Source organism: Bubalus kerabau, chromosome 2, assembly GCF_029407905.1.
Source record: "Bubalus kerabau isolate K-KA32 ecotype Philippines breed swamp buffalo chromosome 2, PCC_UOA_SB_1v2, whole genome shotgun sequence".
NCBI lineage: Eukaryota > Metazoa > Chordata > Mammalia > Artiodactyla > Bovidae > Bubalus > Bubalus kerabau.
Window position 1 is genome coordinate 13,360,252 of NC_073625.1, and position 20,226 is coordinate 13,380,477.

Genomic DNA, 20,226 nt, shown 5'->3' on the forward strand with positions numbered 1-20,226 from the left:
AGGAAGCAAACTCCCCTTCTCTCAAAGAAGTAGACAAGCAACTGAGTTTTCTCTGATTTCATTTTCTCAGAAAGTTTGACCACTTGATTTGTTTATATTTTAATCTATCTACAGCTGACAGTGTGGAAAAAAAATTATGCTTTCATATTTTAGGCAAGGGAAAATGAAATGAAATTTTGCCTAACGCTCTAAGCTAAAGGCTTATTATGACTTCTTCTCTATGGATATTCCAAAGAGGGTTTCCTTATAAGCATTGAAACATGTAAAATATCATGTATGAAATGAAAAAAAAAAAAAAAAAGACATCAAAAAAGACACGGCAGCTAAGATATCTAAGACCTGTGGGTGACTGAACCAAAAAACAAAAGCCCTATGTAAGGCCAGCATATTGATTACTTTTCTCTCTTCTTCAAGAAATGATTCCTTGAGAATGACAGCCGACCGTTCTCCTTTCCTGGCACACACGATAGAACTACCTTTAAAAACATGCCCCATACATGACTTCCATGTCAAGAGCAATCATTTTATGCCTTTCTATCTCCCTCAAATCTTACCAGAGTCCCAATGAGTGAAAATAACTTCTGCCTTATTTGGCTGATTCTGAATCTGCTCCAGTCTACTCAGTAGGTACACTGTTGGAAAATTCTGCAATCTACCAGTCATTGGGACACACCTAAGAAGTGATACCAGGTCTTCCAGACAAGAAGAACTGTTCTTAGGAGCTGCAGTAGCAGCAGGACAAGCGATCAAGCCCATGCCTTCCTCTTGCAAAAGGAGGGATAACATTCATCCATCTTTGATTTTTTATTTATATATCTGTTTATGATCAAAACTTCAAGAAGATTATTATAGCTATGAAAGATGGCATGGATTGGTTTAAAGAGAGGCTAGATACAGGGAAAGATACAGCAATGATGCTGTATCTTGCTAGATACCTTACTAGATACAGCAAGGATGCTGTCGTAATCATTGGGATAAGAAATATGGAGAGGGCCACAGAGCAGGTGGAGATGGACACAGAAGACTGCAGAAAAGGCAGCCCTACAGCCAACTGCAGGATTGGCCACAAGAACAGTGGCGACTGTCATGAGTACAGGAACACAAGATATTGGTGTGTGGTCTTGGTGGGCTTTTATCAGGTTGTTTTCCATTTTACTGGGATTAGGTGGACATATGATCCCTGACCCTGCTTTAGAGATGAAGAACCACTTAGGAACACCTGTGCTCTCTCCTGCCCATAGCCATTGGTACTGCAGGAGATCTTGGACAACTTTTAGCCAAGCTAGAGAGATGAGCTGCTTGACTCATTACAGGGGTAAGAACTCAGGCTTCTGGGTTTGGAATGCCCATCCCTGGGGAACACTGGCTGGGCTGACTCCCTTCTTAAAGAGGTCAATTAGTATGGGATGAAGATGAAAAAAGTGACCCGAGGCCAGATCTAAAGAAAACTGTGAAGTAGGATAAATTCAAATTAGGGCCTCCTGTTCAAAACATCATTTTTGCCTCTCCCCAGGGGCTTCCCTGGTGGCTCCGAGTGTGAAGAATCCGCCTGCAATGCAGGAGACCCGGGTTCCATCCTTGGGTTGGGAAGAACCCCTGGAGAAGGGCATGGAAACCCACGCCCATATTCTTTTCTGGAGAATTCCATGGACAGAGGAGCCTGGCGGGCTATAGTCTATGGGGTCACACAGAGTTGGATATGACTGAGAGACACTCACACTCCACACTGCCTGTCCCTGTCTCCGCTCACACCTTCTTTCCAATTTCCTCTTCATCACTCCTCTCTCCTTTTTGGCGACTCCATCATGAACATTAACATTTTAAGGAGGAATATAAATTAGCTCTAGAGGGTGGCGATTAGGGGAGTTCGGACACGACTTTCCTTAAGCCCTGTCTCTCCAGCCTATCTCGTCCAGAGAATCCCGTGTGCCCCTCCCTACCCTGGATGAGGACCACTGCTCAAAAAATTAGGTATTAAGAGAATTCAGTGCTGAAATGGCGGGCAGTGAACTGCATAGCTGGGGTTGGGAAAGTTTCTGCCCAGTAATGTATCTAATTACATAGGATTCTTCCTGCTCTGAGGGCTGGTCCTACCACAATCTTCATGCTCTGAATCCAAAAGAGATCGAGGAATGGGTTTGAATAAGTATCATAGAAAAAGCAAGAAAGTTCCAGAAAAACATCTATTTCTGCTTTATTGACTATGTCAAAGCCTTTGACTGTATGGATCACAATAAACTGTGGAAAATTCTGAGAGATGGGCATACCAGACCACCTGACCTGCCTCTTGAGAAACCTGTATGCAGGTTAGGAAGCAACAGTTAGAACTGGACATGGAACAACAGACTGGTTCCAAATAGGAAAAGGAGTACGTCAAGGCTGTATATTGTCACCCTCCTTATTTAACTTATATGCAGAATACATCATGAGAAATGCTGGGCTGGAGGAAGCACAAGTGGGAATCAAGATTGCCGGAAGAAATATCAATAACTTCAGATATGCAGATGATACCACCCTTATGGCAGAAAGTGAAGAACTAAAGAGCCTCTTGATGAAAGTAAAAGTGGAGAGTGAAAAGTTGGCTTAAAGCTCAACATTCAGAAAACGAAGATCATGGCATCCGGTCCCATCACTTCATGGGAAATAGATGGGGAAACAGTGGAAACAGTGGCTGACTTTATTTTTTGGGGCTCCAAAATCACTGCAGATGGTGATTGCAGCCATGAAATTAAAAGATGCTTACTCCTTGGAAGGAAAGTTATAACCAACCTAGACAGCATATTGAAAAGCAGAGACATTACTTTGCCAACAAAGGTCTGTCTAGTCAAAGCTATGGTTTTTCCAGTGGTCATGTATGGATGTGAGAGTTGGACTGTGAAGAAGGCTGAGCGCCGAAGAATTGATGCTTTTGAACTGTGGTGTTGAAGAAGACTCTTGAGAGTCCCTTGGACTGCAAGGAGATCCAACCAGTCCACCCTAAAGGAGATCAGCCCTGGGTGTTTATTGGAAGGATTGATGTTGAAGCTGAAACTCCAATACTTTGGCCACCTGATGTGAAGAGTTGACTCATTGGAATAGACTCTGATGCTGGGAGGGATTGGGGGCAGGAGGAGAAGGGGACGACAGAGGATGAGATGGTTGGATGGCATCACCGACTCAATGGACATGAGTTTGGGTAAGCTCCGGGAATTGGTGATGGACAGGGAGGCCTGGCGTGCTGCAATTCATGGGGTCTCAAAGAGTCAGACACGACTGAGTGACTGAACTGAACCAACACGTCTCTGCCAATTCTTATTTCATCTGAATTTCACTGGTGAGCAAAATAAGGAGATTCCTTCTGAGTTTGTCTTCCCCTGGGTTCTGTGATTATTTCTATGTGTGTGTGTGCATGCACGTGTGTGCCAAGTCACTTCAGTCTGTCCGACTCTTTGCGACCGTTTGGACTGTAGCCCACCTGGCTCCTCTGCCCGTGGGATTCTCCAGGCAAGAATACTGGAGTGGGTGGCCATGCCCTTCTCGAGGGGATCTTCCCAACCCAGAGACTGAACTCATGTCTCCTGCATTGAAAGGTGGGTTCTTTACCACTAGCACCACCTGGGAAGCCCCTATCTTACATGCAGTACTTCCTATTGGCCAGGAACAGGTCTTAGTGTTTTCAATATTAATATATTCAATTTGTATACTCTTTATGTACTAATACTCTCACTTAACCCTCTGAAATATATAATATTGTCACCAAAAGATTATTTACAGAAATCTAAAGCATGCTGAGAGCTTAAATAATTTGCCTCAAGTCACACAGCTAAGAAGTGATCAATGCAGAACCGAGCGTTCTTAACCACCACATGCTTGCTGCCTCTCTCAAATGTTGGAGTTTGAACTTAAGGGGAGGACCTCTGGTATGATTCTATTCAGAAAAAAATGGAGGAGGGATTATAAATCACAGAACATCAGAACTGAAACGGCCAGAGTGGTGATGAAGACAGCTGAGTTTGGAACAGAAGATGCTGACATCCCAAAACCTGATGTGTCTCTTCTAAAGCATAGCCAATCCGTGGCACAGCTGTGGTCAGAATTCAAGTCTTTTGAATTCTCATTGAGTCCAGCAAGTGGAAGGGCTTCCTTCCCAGGAGGCGCCCATGCAGGAAACATAAGAGATGTGGGTTCGATCCCTGGGTCGGGAAGATGCCCTGGATGAGGGCATAGCAACCCATTCCAGTATTCTTGCCTGGAGAATCCCCTGGACAGAGGAGCCTGGTGGGCTACAGTCCAAGGGGTCAAGGTTTCAAAGAGTCAGTCGGACACTACTGAAGTGACTTTGCACGCACACACGTGTAGGAGGTTGAAGGAGTTGATAGGGCTGAGTGAGCTTGATTAGCTCAATGAAGAGAGAATTCTGCAATGGGAGTGGACCGGGCATACACCTCATCTGACTCTGAAATGTAAAATATTCAACCTGAAATCTGTCCTAACTTGAAGTCAGTAAATTTTCTCTTTTGTCATCTATTGGTACATTCCTAAGTCCTTTTAGAAAGTTTAGTCTCTGGGAGAATTTCCAAGACATTATCATGATTTTTAAATATATAAGGCCTAGTAATCGCCTTCTACAGTGATGTCCTCTCTGGCACATTTTTGGTTGGAACTCTCCAGATTCATGTTCAAATTCAAGTCCACTCCCCTGACTGGCCAGCCCCTGAGTGTTTAATTGTACTCTGCTGCCACCGTCTGGCAGACTGAAGTAAGAACAGCTAGCTCACTCATTGCCTGTTATTTAAGAATCTTGGTACCAGATTTATGAGACTTGTCCTGGATTCAGTAGAAGTGGTGATGGAGGAATAGTAGGGAGCACGAAGAAAAAAAATGATCCTATTGTGAAAAGAATGAAAGGTTCTGGGGAAGATCAAACATTAGATTATTAACTGAAAGGTGTACTGATTCCCTAGATACTATAAATTACATGTTATAGAAGTGGATGAAATTTGGCATATCTACAAATATGAAGGCATAGCCCTTTTCTTTACACCAAAATCTCTCCAATTCATACTAGAGCACTTAACTTCCTGCTTTGCTACTGCTGCTGCTGCCAAGTCGCTTCAGTCGTGTCCGACTCTGTGCGACCACATAGACGGCAGCCCATCAGGCTCTGCCGTCCCTGGGATTCTCCAGGCAAGAACACTGGGGTGGGTTGCCATTTCCTTCTTCAATGCATGAAAGTGAAAAGTGAAAGTGAAGTTGCTCAGTCATGTCCGACTCTTAGCGACCCCATGGACTGCAGCCTGCCAGGCTCCTCCATCCATGGGATTTTCCAGGCAAGAGTACTGGAGTGGGGTGCCATTGTTAGAATACAATAAAACACACTTAAAAGACAGATAAATAAAGGGGAAGTTATTCAATTTATTAAACACTTTTTGTTTTTCAAAATGACTGATAGCACTGCATGCATATAAGTGTGTATAATTGATTTGCAAAAGTTTGATTCGTACAATGTGTTTACAGGGATACGTCTACCTCATGAAACCATGCTGAATTTTCATAAGGGATAAAGATACTATAATGAGATGATACGCAATGTATTTTTTTTCTTACACCTCTTTAATCAGATATTTCTGTACTCAGTCAGACTCAAGCATTGCCTTAAGAATGATTCATATTGTTACAGAAGGCAAAAGAGTCAATGTTCAACCTTTGAACCCCAAACAGGCTCTTGAAGTCCTTTTGATTAACAGTGTTCTTTAGACTTAAGTGTTCAGTTGCAAATTCTACAGGTAATGGAGATTTCATGAAATGACACAGGAATAGTTTCTCTCTATACCCAATACCGTCTAAGGTTTTCTAGAAAAAATCCAAAAAGTCAGAGAAAATAAACAGGATTAAGATAGAGCCTTTAGGTTAGAATGGAATCAGAAAAGATCCATGAAACTGCTCCTCCATGAAACAGGAGTAACTAGTGAAAATCAAAACAAACACACACACACGAGCCCATTTAAAGTCTCTGGAAATTGTCTAGCAGGCATGCAGCAAATGAAGGCAATTTATTTTTAAAAATTATAACAAATCCCACAGTGTAAAGAGACCAAAAGAACATAAGGAATAAAAAGACTAGGAGTATAGGGAAAGGTTGTGTCATGTACGGATGTGAGAGTTGGTCCATACAGAAGGCTGAGTGCTGAAGAATTGACCCTTTTGAACTGTGGTGCTGAGGAAGACTCTTGAGAGTCCCTTGGACTGAAAGGAAATCAAGCCAGTCAATCCTAAAGGAAATCAACCCTGAAGATTCACTGGAAGGACTCATGCTGAAGCTGAAGCTCAACACTTTGGCCACCTGATGCGAAGAGCCAGCTCATTGGAAAAGACCCTGATGCTGGGAAAGATTAAGGGCAGAAGGAGAAGTGGGTGGCAGAGGATGAGATGGCTGGATGGCATCACCAACTCAATGGACATGAGTTTGAGCAAACTCTGGGAGATAGTGAAGGACAGGGAAGCCTGGCATCCATGGGGTCACAAAGAGTCAGACACAACTTAGTGACTGAACAAGAACAATAGGAAAAGGGGGCTTTGCAGACCTCAAGACCGGAGGCTAAAAACTACAGTAAGGTATCAAAAAGTCTACAAATAATAAATGCTGGAGTGGGTGTGGAGAAAAGCAAACTCTCCTACACTATTGGTGGGAATGTAAATCGGTGCAGCCACTATGAAGAAGAGTATGGAGGTTCCTTAAAAGACTAAGGATCCATCAATCCCACTCCTGGTCATATATCCAAAGAAAGCCATAATTCAAAGAGATACCCACACACCAATCTTTACAGCAGCACTATTTACAAGAGCCTAGGCATGGAAGCAAACTAAATATCTGTGGACAGAAGGACATATAAAGAAGATGTGGCCAATATATACCATAGAATATTACTCAGCCATAAAAAAGAATAGAATAATGCTGTTTGCAGCAACATGGGTGGAAAGAAAGAAAGAAAGAAAGTGAAGTCGCTCAGTCATGTCTGACTCTTCGCGACCCCATGGACTGTAGCCTATCAGGCTCCTCTGTCCATGGGATTTTTCCAGGCAAGAGTGCTGGAGTGGATTGCTATTTCCTTCTCCAGGGGATCTTCCTGACCCAGGAATCAAACCCAGGTCTCCCGCATTGCAGGCAGAGGTTTTACCATCTGAGCCGCCATGGGTGGACCTAGAGATTATCACACTAAGTGAAGGAAGTCAGACAAAGACAAATATTACATGATCTCACTTATAGGTAGAATCTGGAGGGGGAGAACGTGATATAAACGAAGTTATTTGCAAAACCGAAATAGAGTCACAGACATAGAAAGCAAACTAATGGTTAACAGAGGGGAAAGGTGGGGAAGAGAGATAAATTAGGAATTTGAAAGTAACATACACAAACTACCGTATTTAAATAGATAAAATGAGGACCTACTGCATAGCACAGGAAACTATACTCAATACTCTGTAATAGCCTATATGGGAAAAGAATCTGAAAATGTGTGTGTGTGTGTGTTTGAATCACTTCGCTATACACTTGAAACTAACACAACACTGTAAATCCATTATACTTCAGTAAAAGATAATTTTTTAAAAGAAAATTCTATCTGGGAAAAAAAAAAAAGTCTAGTAGCTATGGCAGGGATGATGGATCTCAGCAAGGAACAACAGAAGGTGACCTAAATCCAGGAGGAACAGTCGCTCATTGCTGATGCAGAGGCCACGGAAGCGGACAGTTACAGAGCTCAGGAGCCAGTAAGGATGCTCCTGTCCACGGGGCTTAGCAAGTTTACGCCTGCATTCAGAGAGACTACCACTCGGGAGAAGAGAAGAACCTTAGAGAGAAGAAGAATCCTGACAGGAGATTCAAATTCTGAATTAAATGCTGAAACACTGGGAATTAACCTAAACCATCTTTAATGTACCTGAAAGAGACTAAATTTTCAACCAGAAGGGACTAAATTATTGTGAGTTCTCGAGGTTAACTCTTCCTTCCATTAAGTGGTAAGGGTTTGCTGGTGAGCTATCCCGTTCAATTTGAGTAAAGGGAGAAAGTTTCATTTCCTCATTACTGTGTTAGAATGAGAAAATTTTACTCTCCTGACAATCCGCAAAGGAACAGAGTCCTCAGGGAACGGTTTTGTTCCCAGCACTAGAAGAAATGATAACTATGCCCTGTGACAGAGCTGCTAGCTAATGCTACAATGGCGATCATATATTGTGATATAAATGTTTCAGTCAGATCATGTTGTACACCTTGCTGCTGCTGCTGCTGCTAAATTGCTTCAGTCATGTCCGACTCTGTGCGACCCCATAGACGGCAGCCCACCAGGCTCCTCCGTCCCTGGGATTCTCCAGGCAAGAATACTGGAGTGGGTTGCCATTTTCTTCTCCAGTGCATGAAAGTGAAAAGTGAAAGTGAAGTCACTCAGTCGTGTCTGACTCTTCGCAACCCCAGGGACTGTAGCCTACCAGGCTTCTCCATCCATGGGATTTTCCAGGCAAGAGTACTGTTGCATGTCAAAGACATCTTAATAAAATTAAAAAAAAAAAAAAAAGAAAGAAAGAAACGGTCATGAGGGGCCGCACTTACGGCCCACCAAGCAGTCAAATAGAGGCTGAACTTTCAGACTAACGGTAGGGAAATACAGAGAGAAAAGTCAACAGGCTCATCGCCCGTGTGCCTGGGACCGAGTTGGGAGGAGGCTGCCTCTGGCTGTGTGACCTTGGATAAAATTAATGCATCTCTTCCAGAGCTCATTTGTCTAGCCTGTGAAGGGGTTGTACTAGAGAACTAGAACTAGTGAGGTTTCTTCCAGCTCTAAAAGACACATTCTCAGGTCTGGGATGCCCAGTGGGGAAGTGTCTGTCTCTTCTTGGCCAAGTTCAAGTGAATACCTTCTTTTAAGAGATGAAGCCCCGCCCCTTTCTTTGGCCACACCCCCCGAAGCTGGGCTGAGGACACAGAAAGCGCACTTGCCTGTCGCGCGTCGAGTTTTGCTTTTGCAGTCACATTTTTCAATTAGCTCGGGAGTCTGCACATCGCTGTGACAGATGGCACAGTAAAAGAAGGCTCTGGACAACGAAAGCAAATTAAGAATGACTTACGTGAGGTTTCACGCGGAAGCAGCACGGGGCTGACTCAGCCCGTCTGTCATTAAATTGTATTTGCTTTAGGGCTTTCTCCCCGTAAAGTGATAAAAAAATTTTTTACCTTTTGACATCCTTTGCAGATTCAGCGATAAAGAACCCTAGTGTGTTCTTACGGAGCTTAACTTGAGCAGGTGGATTTAATATCAGCCCGCTGGAAACAGAAAATAAAAATACAGTAATTTCCCCCTCCAAATTCTGGGGCAATATCTGTTTTTACCAATGGATTCTCTAAGTTGCAGAGTTAATAGGACTCAATCCCCTTTTACTGCAGGAATTTACAGTAGAAAATGGGGATTTGATTGCATTTAATTGATCGATTGCTGACAAATATCCTGAGAGGGAGCCAGGTCAAAACTCAGTACCTGAGCTGCATACATTCCCTGGACTATGCCCTGAATCATAAACGGTCAAAGCAATGCAGATGCAGGAAGCTTTGCTAATTAGAGATATCCAAAGCCAAAGAGGCCAAGGCCGCACAGTTGCTAGTCTTACGGTCATTCTAGTGGTGTACATACATCATTAGGCCTTTTGCCCTTTAGATTATCTATTAATAGCTGGATTAAAAAATTCCTTTTATTGGCTAGTACAATTTTTAAACTCATGTCTTTGACTTCACTTTTGTCTTTGACTTCACTTTCATCTATCTTGATTGTAAGATTTTTGAAAGCAGGAACCACATGAACTGTTTCTATTTCTGCACCACTTGAATATTTTGATTTTCTGTTTTCTTATGGTTTGGGTGTTTGCAAACACTGTCTTATAAATTTCAACCATAATATTTTTTGATGCGCTACTCCATTGTGACTATCTGAATTCCTCAAACTCTCCCTGTTTGTCAGGCTCTCCCATTTTTATTTCCTTTAATTTAGACCTCCAATATGGTTAGGTCTTATAACCCTGTGCCTTCCCTCACTTTGTTTGTACATGATCAAAGTTCTCCTTTCCTCCTTTAAAACACACCCTTCCTATCATATTCACAATGGAAAGAGGTCAAGTCTTCATTTGGGCAAAACTTAAGTCTGTTGTTAGGATATTCCAAAGTAATGTGCAAGTATGAGAGCCTTACAAAAATAAAAGAGCTTGTGCAACAAAAGCTCTTCAGATCTATGCCGAGAGTAAAAGATGCTGAATAGCTGTGTTCAAGTAGATTATTATATGAGACCCTGTGTGGCGCTTTCTCTGAGTACTGACTGACTAACACATTCACGGAATGATTGCTTTTAAGCCTGAAAAGCATGGATTGTGCCTCCCCTGCTCCAATATCATGGGCTGATGTCCACCCCTCAAGAAGCATATGCTCAAGTTGCATCTTAATATGTCCTTTTTTAAAGGCAGGGTCCTCTGAACTCAAATTGAATACTTAGTTATGAAGATACTGTTGTGATAACTTCTCTGGTTCCGTTTGCAAGAAAAGGTGAACTTTTTCCAAAGACTTGCCCCCGTCTTCATGAATCATGACAAGCTGCTCTGTTAGAAAATGCTGGCTCCTGGAACAGACTCAGGAAATTCTCTAACTGGGATCTGATCCAGCTTTACCGTTTACCAGGTGATAAATTATTCCCCAAGACAGACTCTGAGGATTACCCAGGGCTTTTGCCCATCCTAGAGCCTACTCAAGTGTATCAATTAGAAAAGAAAATAAAAAGTGAGGAGAGATAGGTTTCCCCTAGTTTTTCAATATACTTGCCTAAAGCGCAGCACTGAGTTGCCCTGCTTTTATTCTGTGTAATGACTGGGTGGATTTGGCACAGCTAGGTGACCAGAAGAGCTCCGATCACGTAAGTGCCCAGACTGAGTTCAGATTCTCCTTTGCCCCTTGGGTGTGGTGCGAGCTTGGGAAAACTATTTACCTTTTCTTAGCTCCTCCTCCATAAAATGGAGCAAATAATTGTACCCTTCTTACAGCGTTGTTGTGAGGATTCAGGAGTTCATGTAAGTGAAGTACTTAAAGTAGTGTTGCTCAGGAACCAGCAATCATGTAAGACTGCTATTACCAATATCTTTGACAAATCAGGATTTTATTCTTTTGATGCAACTCTGACTCTTTGAAGAGAAACCAGAGTTAAATCTATGTCAGAACAGGTGTCTCTCTCCTTGGGAGTAGATGTCTGCTAGGAAGTAAATAGCACCAGAGCTTCCTGAATATACATGAAACTTAGCTGCTCACTCATGTTTCCAGTCCACAGTGTCCTAACAGTCACCCTAATAAAGTTGATAGAAATCTGGGATGTTAAATGTGGAAACGGTATTAAAAGCATTTGGCCCAGTCATTTCTGACTGCCAGTGAACAAAAATGACTATTATGGAGATTCAAAACCAAATCACAGATTTGGGTTTTATAAGTGGTATTTTTGAATTCTATGTCTATTTTTCAGAAGTGGGGTTTTGAATTCTCTGTCTTTAAAACTTTGCAAATAATTCTGATGTATAATCCCAGTCATTGAAGGTCAAAGATGTTAAAACCCGATCAAATGTTAAAACCCTGATCAAGCTTCGGGCTGCTCTGAAACTCAAACTGCCTTCCCTGTGAAGTAAGACACCAACTTCTTCACTCGCATCTATTCCAGCAGAAAGGGAACTTGGACATGGGTTTAGATTTTGAAATTTTCATGAGTATGGTGGAATTGTTAAATAAAATGTAGCAGCCAGAGGATACCAGTCTTCACTCTCCTTAAGCACTTGCTTTGTGATATACCCTGCTGAGTCCTTTCCCTCAGATACCTTCTACACTCTTTGTACATGACACATTATTCCTTCTTTCTAACTTTTCAGATACTTATACTGATATCATTCAAATTACTGAATTTTTGAGGGTTTCCTATGATTCTAGGTTCCTGGTAATGTCAGTCTTAGAGCTGGAAGTGATCCTAGGAATTCATTCGCATGACATCCTCATTTTACATGTAATGGACACTTCTCCAAGGCCACTGATCTGGCAAATCAGAGCCAGGTTCTGAACCTACTCTATTGATTACAATTTAATTCAGAATTAAAGGGAGTTTTCCACTAAAAAAAAAAAATACAAACAAGCCGCATGTTTCCTGTTTCCCATTCCACTTAAGCCCCACTTTTTCTTGTTTTCCAGCATCTTTTATCTCTATATCATTGTGGATAATTCTGGATTTTCTTTTTTTATTGTATGATCACTTCTCATACTTCTTATATTATCCTATGCATTTTCAGGAAATGCTTATGGTCTACTAAGGGTACCTCTTTCTTTCATCTACCCGATCAATAGCAAGCTTTGCCCCATAGGTCAGTCAAATCCCCATGTTTTTTTTTTTTTCATATTTTTCAGATTAGTTTCTAAGGCTTTCTAAGGTTTGTGGGAACACTTTGATCACAAATAATTCTATTTCATGGTATGATCTACGGTCAAGCCTTACAAGATCTGGGAATATATTAAGAGGAACAGATCTGAGAAGGTGATCTTGTCATCTCTCTCTCCTGATCATGAAAGACACTGGGGCAAGACCACCACAATAGAGGCAAAGCCTTTGCCCACCCACTAGGGTAACCTTTCGAACCCCAGTGTTCACAGACAGTATCAAAGGCACCACAGCTGCCTGGGTGCCTGAGAGGCCGGCTCTCACCACAGGGCCACAAGCTTAGTTACGGCTGTGTCTCTGCTGAAATCATAATCTTTAAAGAGTGTCCTCAAAGAATCTGAAGAGGTTCAAAGCCTCACTGATACCAGTAACCGTGGCAGGCGGACTTGTACTCGATGGCGATCAGCATGAGGTGCATCTTTGTGAAGCAGAGCCTGGAGAGAAGACGAGGAAGGGAGAGGTGAGACAGCAGAGCAGAGCACCCGCTCACAGTGATGGGGGGCCAGGTGCTGTGCTGGGCTCTGCGCCTGGGGGACACCACCCCCTCGGCAGGGGGAGGGCCTCTCAGACAGGAAACATTCTCTGAACATTTGGACATTGGCGGAGAGTGAGTCCACCCTGCAGTAACTCACAGCCAGGGAGCCAAATGGGACAGCCATGAACCTGTCCCGTATGGACTGTAACCCCCAGCCCAGGCGGCAGATGCTCCGACTTACTCATCCTTAGGCCTTCGGGGCCTGCCACAAACCCTAGAGCGAGCCCTCCATGAGCTCTGGGGAAAGAGCGCGTGGCACGAAACCGAGGAGAGGTTTTCCCTTCACTTACTGGCAAGCATCAGGAAAGCTCATCCCAGCAAAGTCATTGGAGAGACGTTGCGTCAGGATTTTGTTCTTCAGGCCGTTGCAGAAAAGCTGCTGCCAGGGCTCGTGAGGACAGATCTGGAACACACAGCCAGGCCACGGGAGGCAGGGTGACATGGAGTTCAGGGTCTACTAGTTCAAGCTGCGTGTTCTGCCCAGTACCAAACCAGTACCCACTGGCATTCAGGTCCCCGGAAGGATATTTGTCAGGACTTCCCAGGTGGTCCAGGAATTCAAACTTCTCCTTCCAAAGCAGGGGGTGCAGATTTGATCCCTGGTCAGGGAGCTAGGATCCCACATGACTTGTAGCCAAAAAAACCAACACATAAACAACAGAAGCAACAGTGTAACAAACTCAGTAAAGATTTTAAAGTAGTCCATATAAAACATTTTTTTTAATGAAAAGAAAGGAGCTTTGTCCTCATGATTAACTGGACAAATGTCAAAGGAAGAACTAAAACTCCATCGTACATCTCAATGATTCCCATAACGAAGAGGAAGCATCATGATTTACTTATGCTTCCTGCTAGAAATGAATTCTTCTTCCAGTTATTTCAGCAGGTAGACTCGTTTTTGAGTCAGGAACAACAAGATGGGAAGGGGAATGTGGAATCTAACTTATCTCCTCCTAGATATGGCTGTTTAAGATTATTAAAAAAAAAAAATATTAGTTTCCTAGTCACTGACTAATCATATACCACAAGGATGAAAATATCGATGACTTCTGCTCAGGAACAGAACACTTCTTGGTTCAAATAAACTCAAAAAGCCGTCCCAATGCTTGGACATGACAATGTAAAATCAGGTATCTAGACAAAGGGCAATGTGATGGAAGGATTTCTCTCTCAGAAAAAGCTAAATGCTGCTCTCTTCTGTGCAAGACCCACGGGATTCTGTTTTTCTCTATTTGCATCATCCTCTTCTTCCTCCCCCTGCAGCCATGAGAATCACCATTACGCTGCTCTGAGCAGGACAGGCCCCTTAAAGCCCAGAATCTCCCATGAAGCCTGGAATTTCTAGGAACTGTGAAACACCTTGGCGCTGGAGAGTTAAGGCCAGCCCAGAAACATGCCTCAGATGGCCATCTTGTGGTTCAGGAAGAAAAAAACAAAAAGAAACAGATGAACAAAAAAATACTGCCCTGCTAAAAAGGGCCACTTCTTTCTAGCATACCTCATCCGAGTCCCAAGCTGCAGGCTCTCCTGCATTTTCCCATTTTCTTTTTTTAAAATTACTATTATGACTGGCTTCACTGGGTCTTCACTGCGGTGCCCGAGCTCTCTCTAGTGGGTGCATGAGGGTCTCTACTTTTAGTGCACAGGCACAGTGTGTGTGTGGGGGGGTCTTAGTTCCCTGATCAGGGACTGAACCCGCATCCCCTGCATTGGAAGATGGATTCTTAACCACAGGACCACCAGGAAGTCCCCTCCCACTTTCTTAAAATCCTTAATTGAGGAAGGCTCACCTCCTTGGGCAGTTCAGGCTGTGATTTAAGTCTTCATTGACTACAGAACCTGGCTTAGTGCTGCCAACCCAAAGGTTCCAGCTTATGCAATAAAGTAAAACTCTGATGGCTTGGCAGGTACAGAATCTGCCTGCAGTGCAGGAGACATGAGATGCGGGTTTGATCCCTGGGTCAGGAATATCTCCTGGAGGAAGAAAGGGCAACCCACTCCAGTATTCTTGCCTGGAAAATCCCATGGACAGAGGAGGCTGGTGGGCTACGGTCCATGGGGTCACAAAGAGTTGGACACAACTGAGCACATGGCCTCAAAAATAACCATAGACATGAAGATTTCTTGAGTCATTTTTTTTTTTTAATCAGAAAAATAAACAGTAAGACAAGACAGATTTGGGATTTGGATAGTAGACTCAGGGAGTTCAAGTAAATCAGTTGGATTAAATCTAATCCAAGTTTAAGTTTAAGGCAATGCTCTGTGCTTAGAACCAACCAGAAATGCTACTCGGACTTTAATTTCTCACCATATATCAATATAGATCAGTAGAGTCAGAATACGTGGCACTGACCCAAGGCTTTCTAATCTGACTGCTCAGAAGTTTTACAAATATTAACTCAATACCTGGGAAAAATCAGGTCACAAGTAGAATGCGTGCTAAGTTGCTTCAGTCATGCTCAAGTCTTTGCAACCCCATGGACTGCAGCCCTCCAGGCTCTTCTGTCCATGGGATTCTCCAGGCAAAAACACTGGAGTGGGTTGCCATTCCCTTCTTGCCGTGATCTTCCCAACCCAGGGATCGAACCCACGTCTTTTATGTCTCCTGCATTGCAGATGGATTCTTCACCACTAGCGCCACCTGGGAAGCCTACGAGTAGATTGAAGTGAAGTGAAGTCGCTCAGTCATGTCCGACTCTTTGCGACCCTGTGGACTGTAGCCCACCAAGCTCTTCCATCCATGGGATTCTCCAGGCAAGAATACTGGAGTGGGTTGCCATTTCCTTCTCCAGGAGATCTTCTCAACCCAGGGATCGAACCCAGATCTCCCGCATTGCAGGCAGATGCTTTAACCTCTGAGCCACCAGGGATTAGCAAGTCTTATTTTACAGATGCAGAAACTGTCAGAGAAAGTTTAAATGCCTTATTCGAGCAAAGTAGGCCCTAAGACAGTGGCATCCTGACCATTAAATCTAAGTTAATAGGTTTAATTAATTTAAGTTAATAATTAATTGAATTAATTTTAGTTAATTAAGTTAATTAATTACAGAATCTAAAGCACCAGAGCAGAGTACAACATGAGAAAATTTTGCCCTGACTCTGACCAGTTTAGAATTCCTGAAAGGGGGTTTCAGATTTCAACTCCCTGATCAACAGATGATCATGACCCCAAGTCTCTCTTAACTCCTAGCTTCCAGAAGCCACTGTATGAATACTGACAGGTGACCATCATCACTGAGGAGGTTCCAACTTAGACAAACAAACAGTAGGAAAAACCAACAACAAACAAGGACAGAAAACAAAGCCACAACAGGGCAGGTTGTGCATCTGTACCGTCTGTATTTCCACGAAGGAGACAAAGTCTTCATGTCGAGTTCTCACTCTCGTTTCTCCAGACACGGAGAGTAAAATCACAGTAAGCACAACAGATACTGAGTTAACTCTCGCTTTTCTGAGCTTATAACGCACAGGCAGAGACAATGTCCTCAGCAGCCACTTTCTGGGTCACACACAGTGAGCACTAAGTGAAGGTTAAAGTTTGTTCGCTGTAGCATCACCAAGGCTCATTCTGACTGCCTGATGGCCGGTTCTACTTCTCTGTATATGCGTGTGTTACATGTTAAGTCACTTCAGTCATGTCGGACTCTTTGCGACCTTATGGACTGTAGCCCGCCAGGCTCCTCTGTCAATGGGATTCTCCAGGCAAGAACACTGGGATGGGTACCATGCCCTCCTCCAGGGGATCTTCCCATGCGAGGATCAAACCCACATCTCTTATGTCTCTTGCATTGGCAGGTGGGTTCTTTACCACTAGCGCCATCTGGGAAGCCTCATCTCCTTATATTCACAGAAGGAATTCTGTGGTTTCCAGTGAGCATTTTGCTGGCCAGAGTATCTTTTGAATCTTTCACTTCTTTTGCTTTTTCTTTACAGTACTGGAGAAGGGACCAGAAAAGGGATGCCAATTTTTTAAACATTTATTTGAAAAAAGGAAATAAAATGCAAAGAGAAGTCATAAAGAAAATTGAGCATAAGAAGAGTCAAATGTGGATGTATAATTAGATGGAGAGAAAGGTCAGTCTCTGGAGAAACTTTGAGTTTTTCAGACCCAGCTGAGCGTTAAGAATATCTTTCCTGGAAGCGTTTTATGGGGATGTCATTTGGAAAGCCATGCTATGTGCTATCATATTTCATCCTGGTAGTCCACTGAGCCACTTAATTTGTCTCAAGCAAAGGTATCAAAAGACCTGATGTAGGAGATTGGGAGTAGATATCCAACATCCAGAGGCACAGGGCACAGTAGTAAGACTGTAAGTCAGACAATTTTCTGTCTGTTACTCACTAACGTATTATACAGTCAACTAGTTAGCTTCCACAACTAGGATACTCCCTTGAAATATTGAGAGACACATCAGCTCAGTTCAGTTCAGTCACTTAGTCCTGTCCAACTCTTTGCGACCCTTTGGACTGCAGCACGCCAGGCCTCGCTGTCCATCACCAACTCCCAGAACTCGAACTCATGTCCATTGAGTCAGTGATGCCATCCAACCATCTCATCCTCTGTCGTACCCTTCTCCTCCTGCCTTCAATCTTTCCCAGAATCATGTCTTTTCCAATGAGTCAGTTCTTTGCATCAGGTGGCCAAAGTATTGAGGCTCCAGCTTCATCATCAGTCTTTCCAATGAACATTCAGGATTGCTTTCCTTTAGGATTGATTGGTTGGATCTCCTTGCAGTTCAAGGGGCTCTCAAGAGTATTCTCCAGCACCACAGCTCAAAAGCATCAATTATTTGGCACTCACTTTTCTTTAGGCTCCAACTCTCACATCCATACATGACCACTGGAAAAACTATAGCTTTGACTAGATGGACCTCTGATGGGCGAAGTAATGTCTCTGCCTTTTAATATGTTGTCTAGGTTGGTCATATCTTTCTTCCAAGGAGCAAGTGTCTTTTAATTTCATGGCTGCAGTCACCATCTGCAGTCATTTTGGAGCCCAAGAAAAGAAAGTCTGTCACTGTTTCCACTGTTTCCCCATCTGTTGGATATGAAGTGATGGGATCAGATACTATGATCTTCATTTTCTGAATGTAGAGTTTTAAGGAAGCTTTTTCAGTCTTCTCTTTCACCTCATCAAGAGGCTCTTTAGTTCCTCTTCACTTTATGCCATAAGGGTGGTATCATCTGCCTATCTGAGGTTATTGATATTTCTCCTGGCAATCTTGATTCCAGATTGTGCTTCATCCAGCCTGACATTTTTCATGATGTACTCTGCATATAAGTTAAATAAGCAGGGGGACAACATAGAGCCTTGATGTACTCCTTTCCCAATTTGAAACAAGTCTGTTGTTCCATGTCCAGTTCTAACTGTTGCTTCCTGACCTGCATACAGATTTCTCAAGAGGCAGGTCAGGTGGTCTGGTATTCCCATCTCTTTCAGAATTTTCCACAATTTCTTGTGATCCACACAGTAAAAGTCTTTGGTGTAGTCAATAAAACAAGTTGATGTTTTTCTGGAAATCTCTTGCTTTTTTGATGATCCAACGGATGTTGGCAATTTAATCTCTGGTTCCTCTGCCTTTTCTAAATCCAGCTTGAACATCTGGAAGTTCTTGGTTCATGTACTGTTGAAGCCTAGCTTGGAGAATTTTGAGCATTACTTTGCTAGCATGTGAGATGAGTGCAATTGTGTGGTAGTTTGAACATTCTTTGGCACTGCCTTTCTTTGGGATTGGAATGAAAACTGACATTTTCCAGTCCTGTGGCCACGGCTGAGTTTTCCAAATTTGCTGGTATATTGAGTGCAGCACTTTCACAACATTATCTTTTAGGATTTGAAATAGCTCAGCTGGAATTCCATCACTTTCACTAGCTTTGTTCATTGTGATGCTGCCTAAGGTTCACCTGACTTCACATTCTAGGATGTCTGGCTCTAGGTGAGTGATCACACCATGATGGTTATCTGGGTCATGAGGATCTTTTTTGTATAGTTCTCCATGTATTCTTGCCCCCTCTTCTTAATATCTTTTGCTTCTGTGAGGTTCATACTTTTTCTGTCCTTTATTGTGCCCATCTTTGCATAAAATATTCCCTTAGTATCTCTAATTTTTTTTAAGAGATCTCTAGTCTTGTTCATTCTATTGTTTTCCTCTATTTCTTTCCACTGATCACTGAGGACGGCTTTCTTATCTCTGCTTTCTATTCTTTGGAACTCTGCATTCAGATGGGTTTATCTTTCCTTTTCTCCTTTGCCTTTCACTTCTCTTCTTTGCCCAGGTGTTTGTAAGGTCTCCTCAGACAAGCATTTTGCCTTTTTGCATTTGTTTTTAATGGGGGTGGTCTTGATCACTGCCTCCTGTACAGTGTCATGAACCTCCATCCATAGTTCTTCAGGAACTCTGTCTATCAGATCTAATCCATTGAGTCTATTTGTCACTTCCATTGTATAATCATAAGGGATTTGATTTAGGTCATACCTAAATGGTCTAGTGGTTTTCCATAGTTTCTTCAATTTATGTCTGAATTTTGCAATAAGGAGTTCATGATCTGAGCCACAGTCAGCTCCTAGTCTTGTTTTTGCTGACTGTATAGGGCTTCTCCATCTTTGGCTACAAAGAATATTATCAATCTGATTTCAGTATTGACCATCTGGAGATGTCCATGTGTAGAGTCTTCTCTTGTGTTGTTGGAAGAGGGTGTTTGCTATGACCAGTGCCATCTCTTGACAAAACTCTGTTAGCTTTTGCTTCATTTTGTACTCCAAGGCCAAACTTGCCTATTACTCCAGGTGTCTCTTGACTTCCTACTTTTGTATTCCAGTCCCCTATGATGAACAGGGCATCTTTTTTGGGCTTTAGTTCTAGAAGGTCTTGTAGGTCTTCATAGAACTGTTCAACTTCAGCTTCTTCGGCACTAATGGTTGGGGCATAGAGTTGGATTACTGTGATACTGAATGGTTTGCTTTGGAAATGAACAGAGATAATTCTGTCATTTTTGAGACTGCACCTAAGTACTGCATTTTGGAGTCTTTTGTTGACTATGAGGTCTACTCTATTTCTTCTAAGGAATTCTTGCCCATGGTAGTACATGTTATGGTAATCTAAATTAAATTTGCCCATTCCAGTCCATTTTAGTTCACTGATTCCTAAAATGTTGATGTTCACACTTGCCATCTCCTGTTTGACCACTTCCAATTTATCTCAGGTTCCTATGCAA

At 42.8% G+C, this 20,226-nt stretch overlaps 1 protein-coding gene across 1 annotated transcript in view; it reads right to left on the minus strand.

The window, feature by feature from the left end:
* Positions 1-20,226, minus strand: part of KCNU1 (potassium calcium-activated channel subfamily U member 1) — a 153,013-nt gene that overhangs the window by 75,923 nt on the left and 56,864 nt on the right. Inside the window, exons 15-18 of the mRNA XM_055567104.1 lie at positions 13,302-13,414; positions 12,842-12,910; positions 9,209-9,298; positions 8,975-9,069 (exon numbers count right to left, since the gene is read on the minus strand). Of these exons, the coding sequence (XP_055423079.1) occupies positions 8,975-9,069; positions 9,209-9,298; positions 12,842-12,910; positions 13,302-13,414 (367 nt within the window). The remainder of the gene's footprint in view (positions 1-8,974; positions 9,070-9,208; positions 9,299-12,841; positions 12,911-13,301; positions 13,415-20,226) is intronic.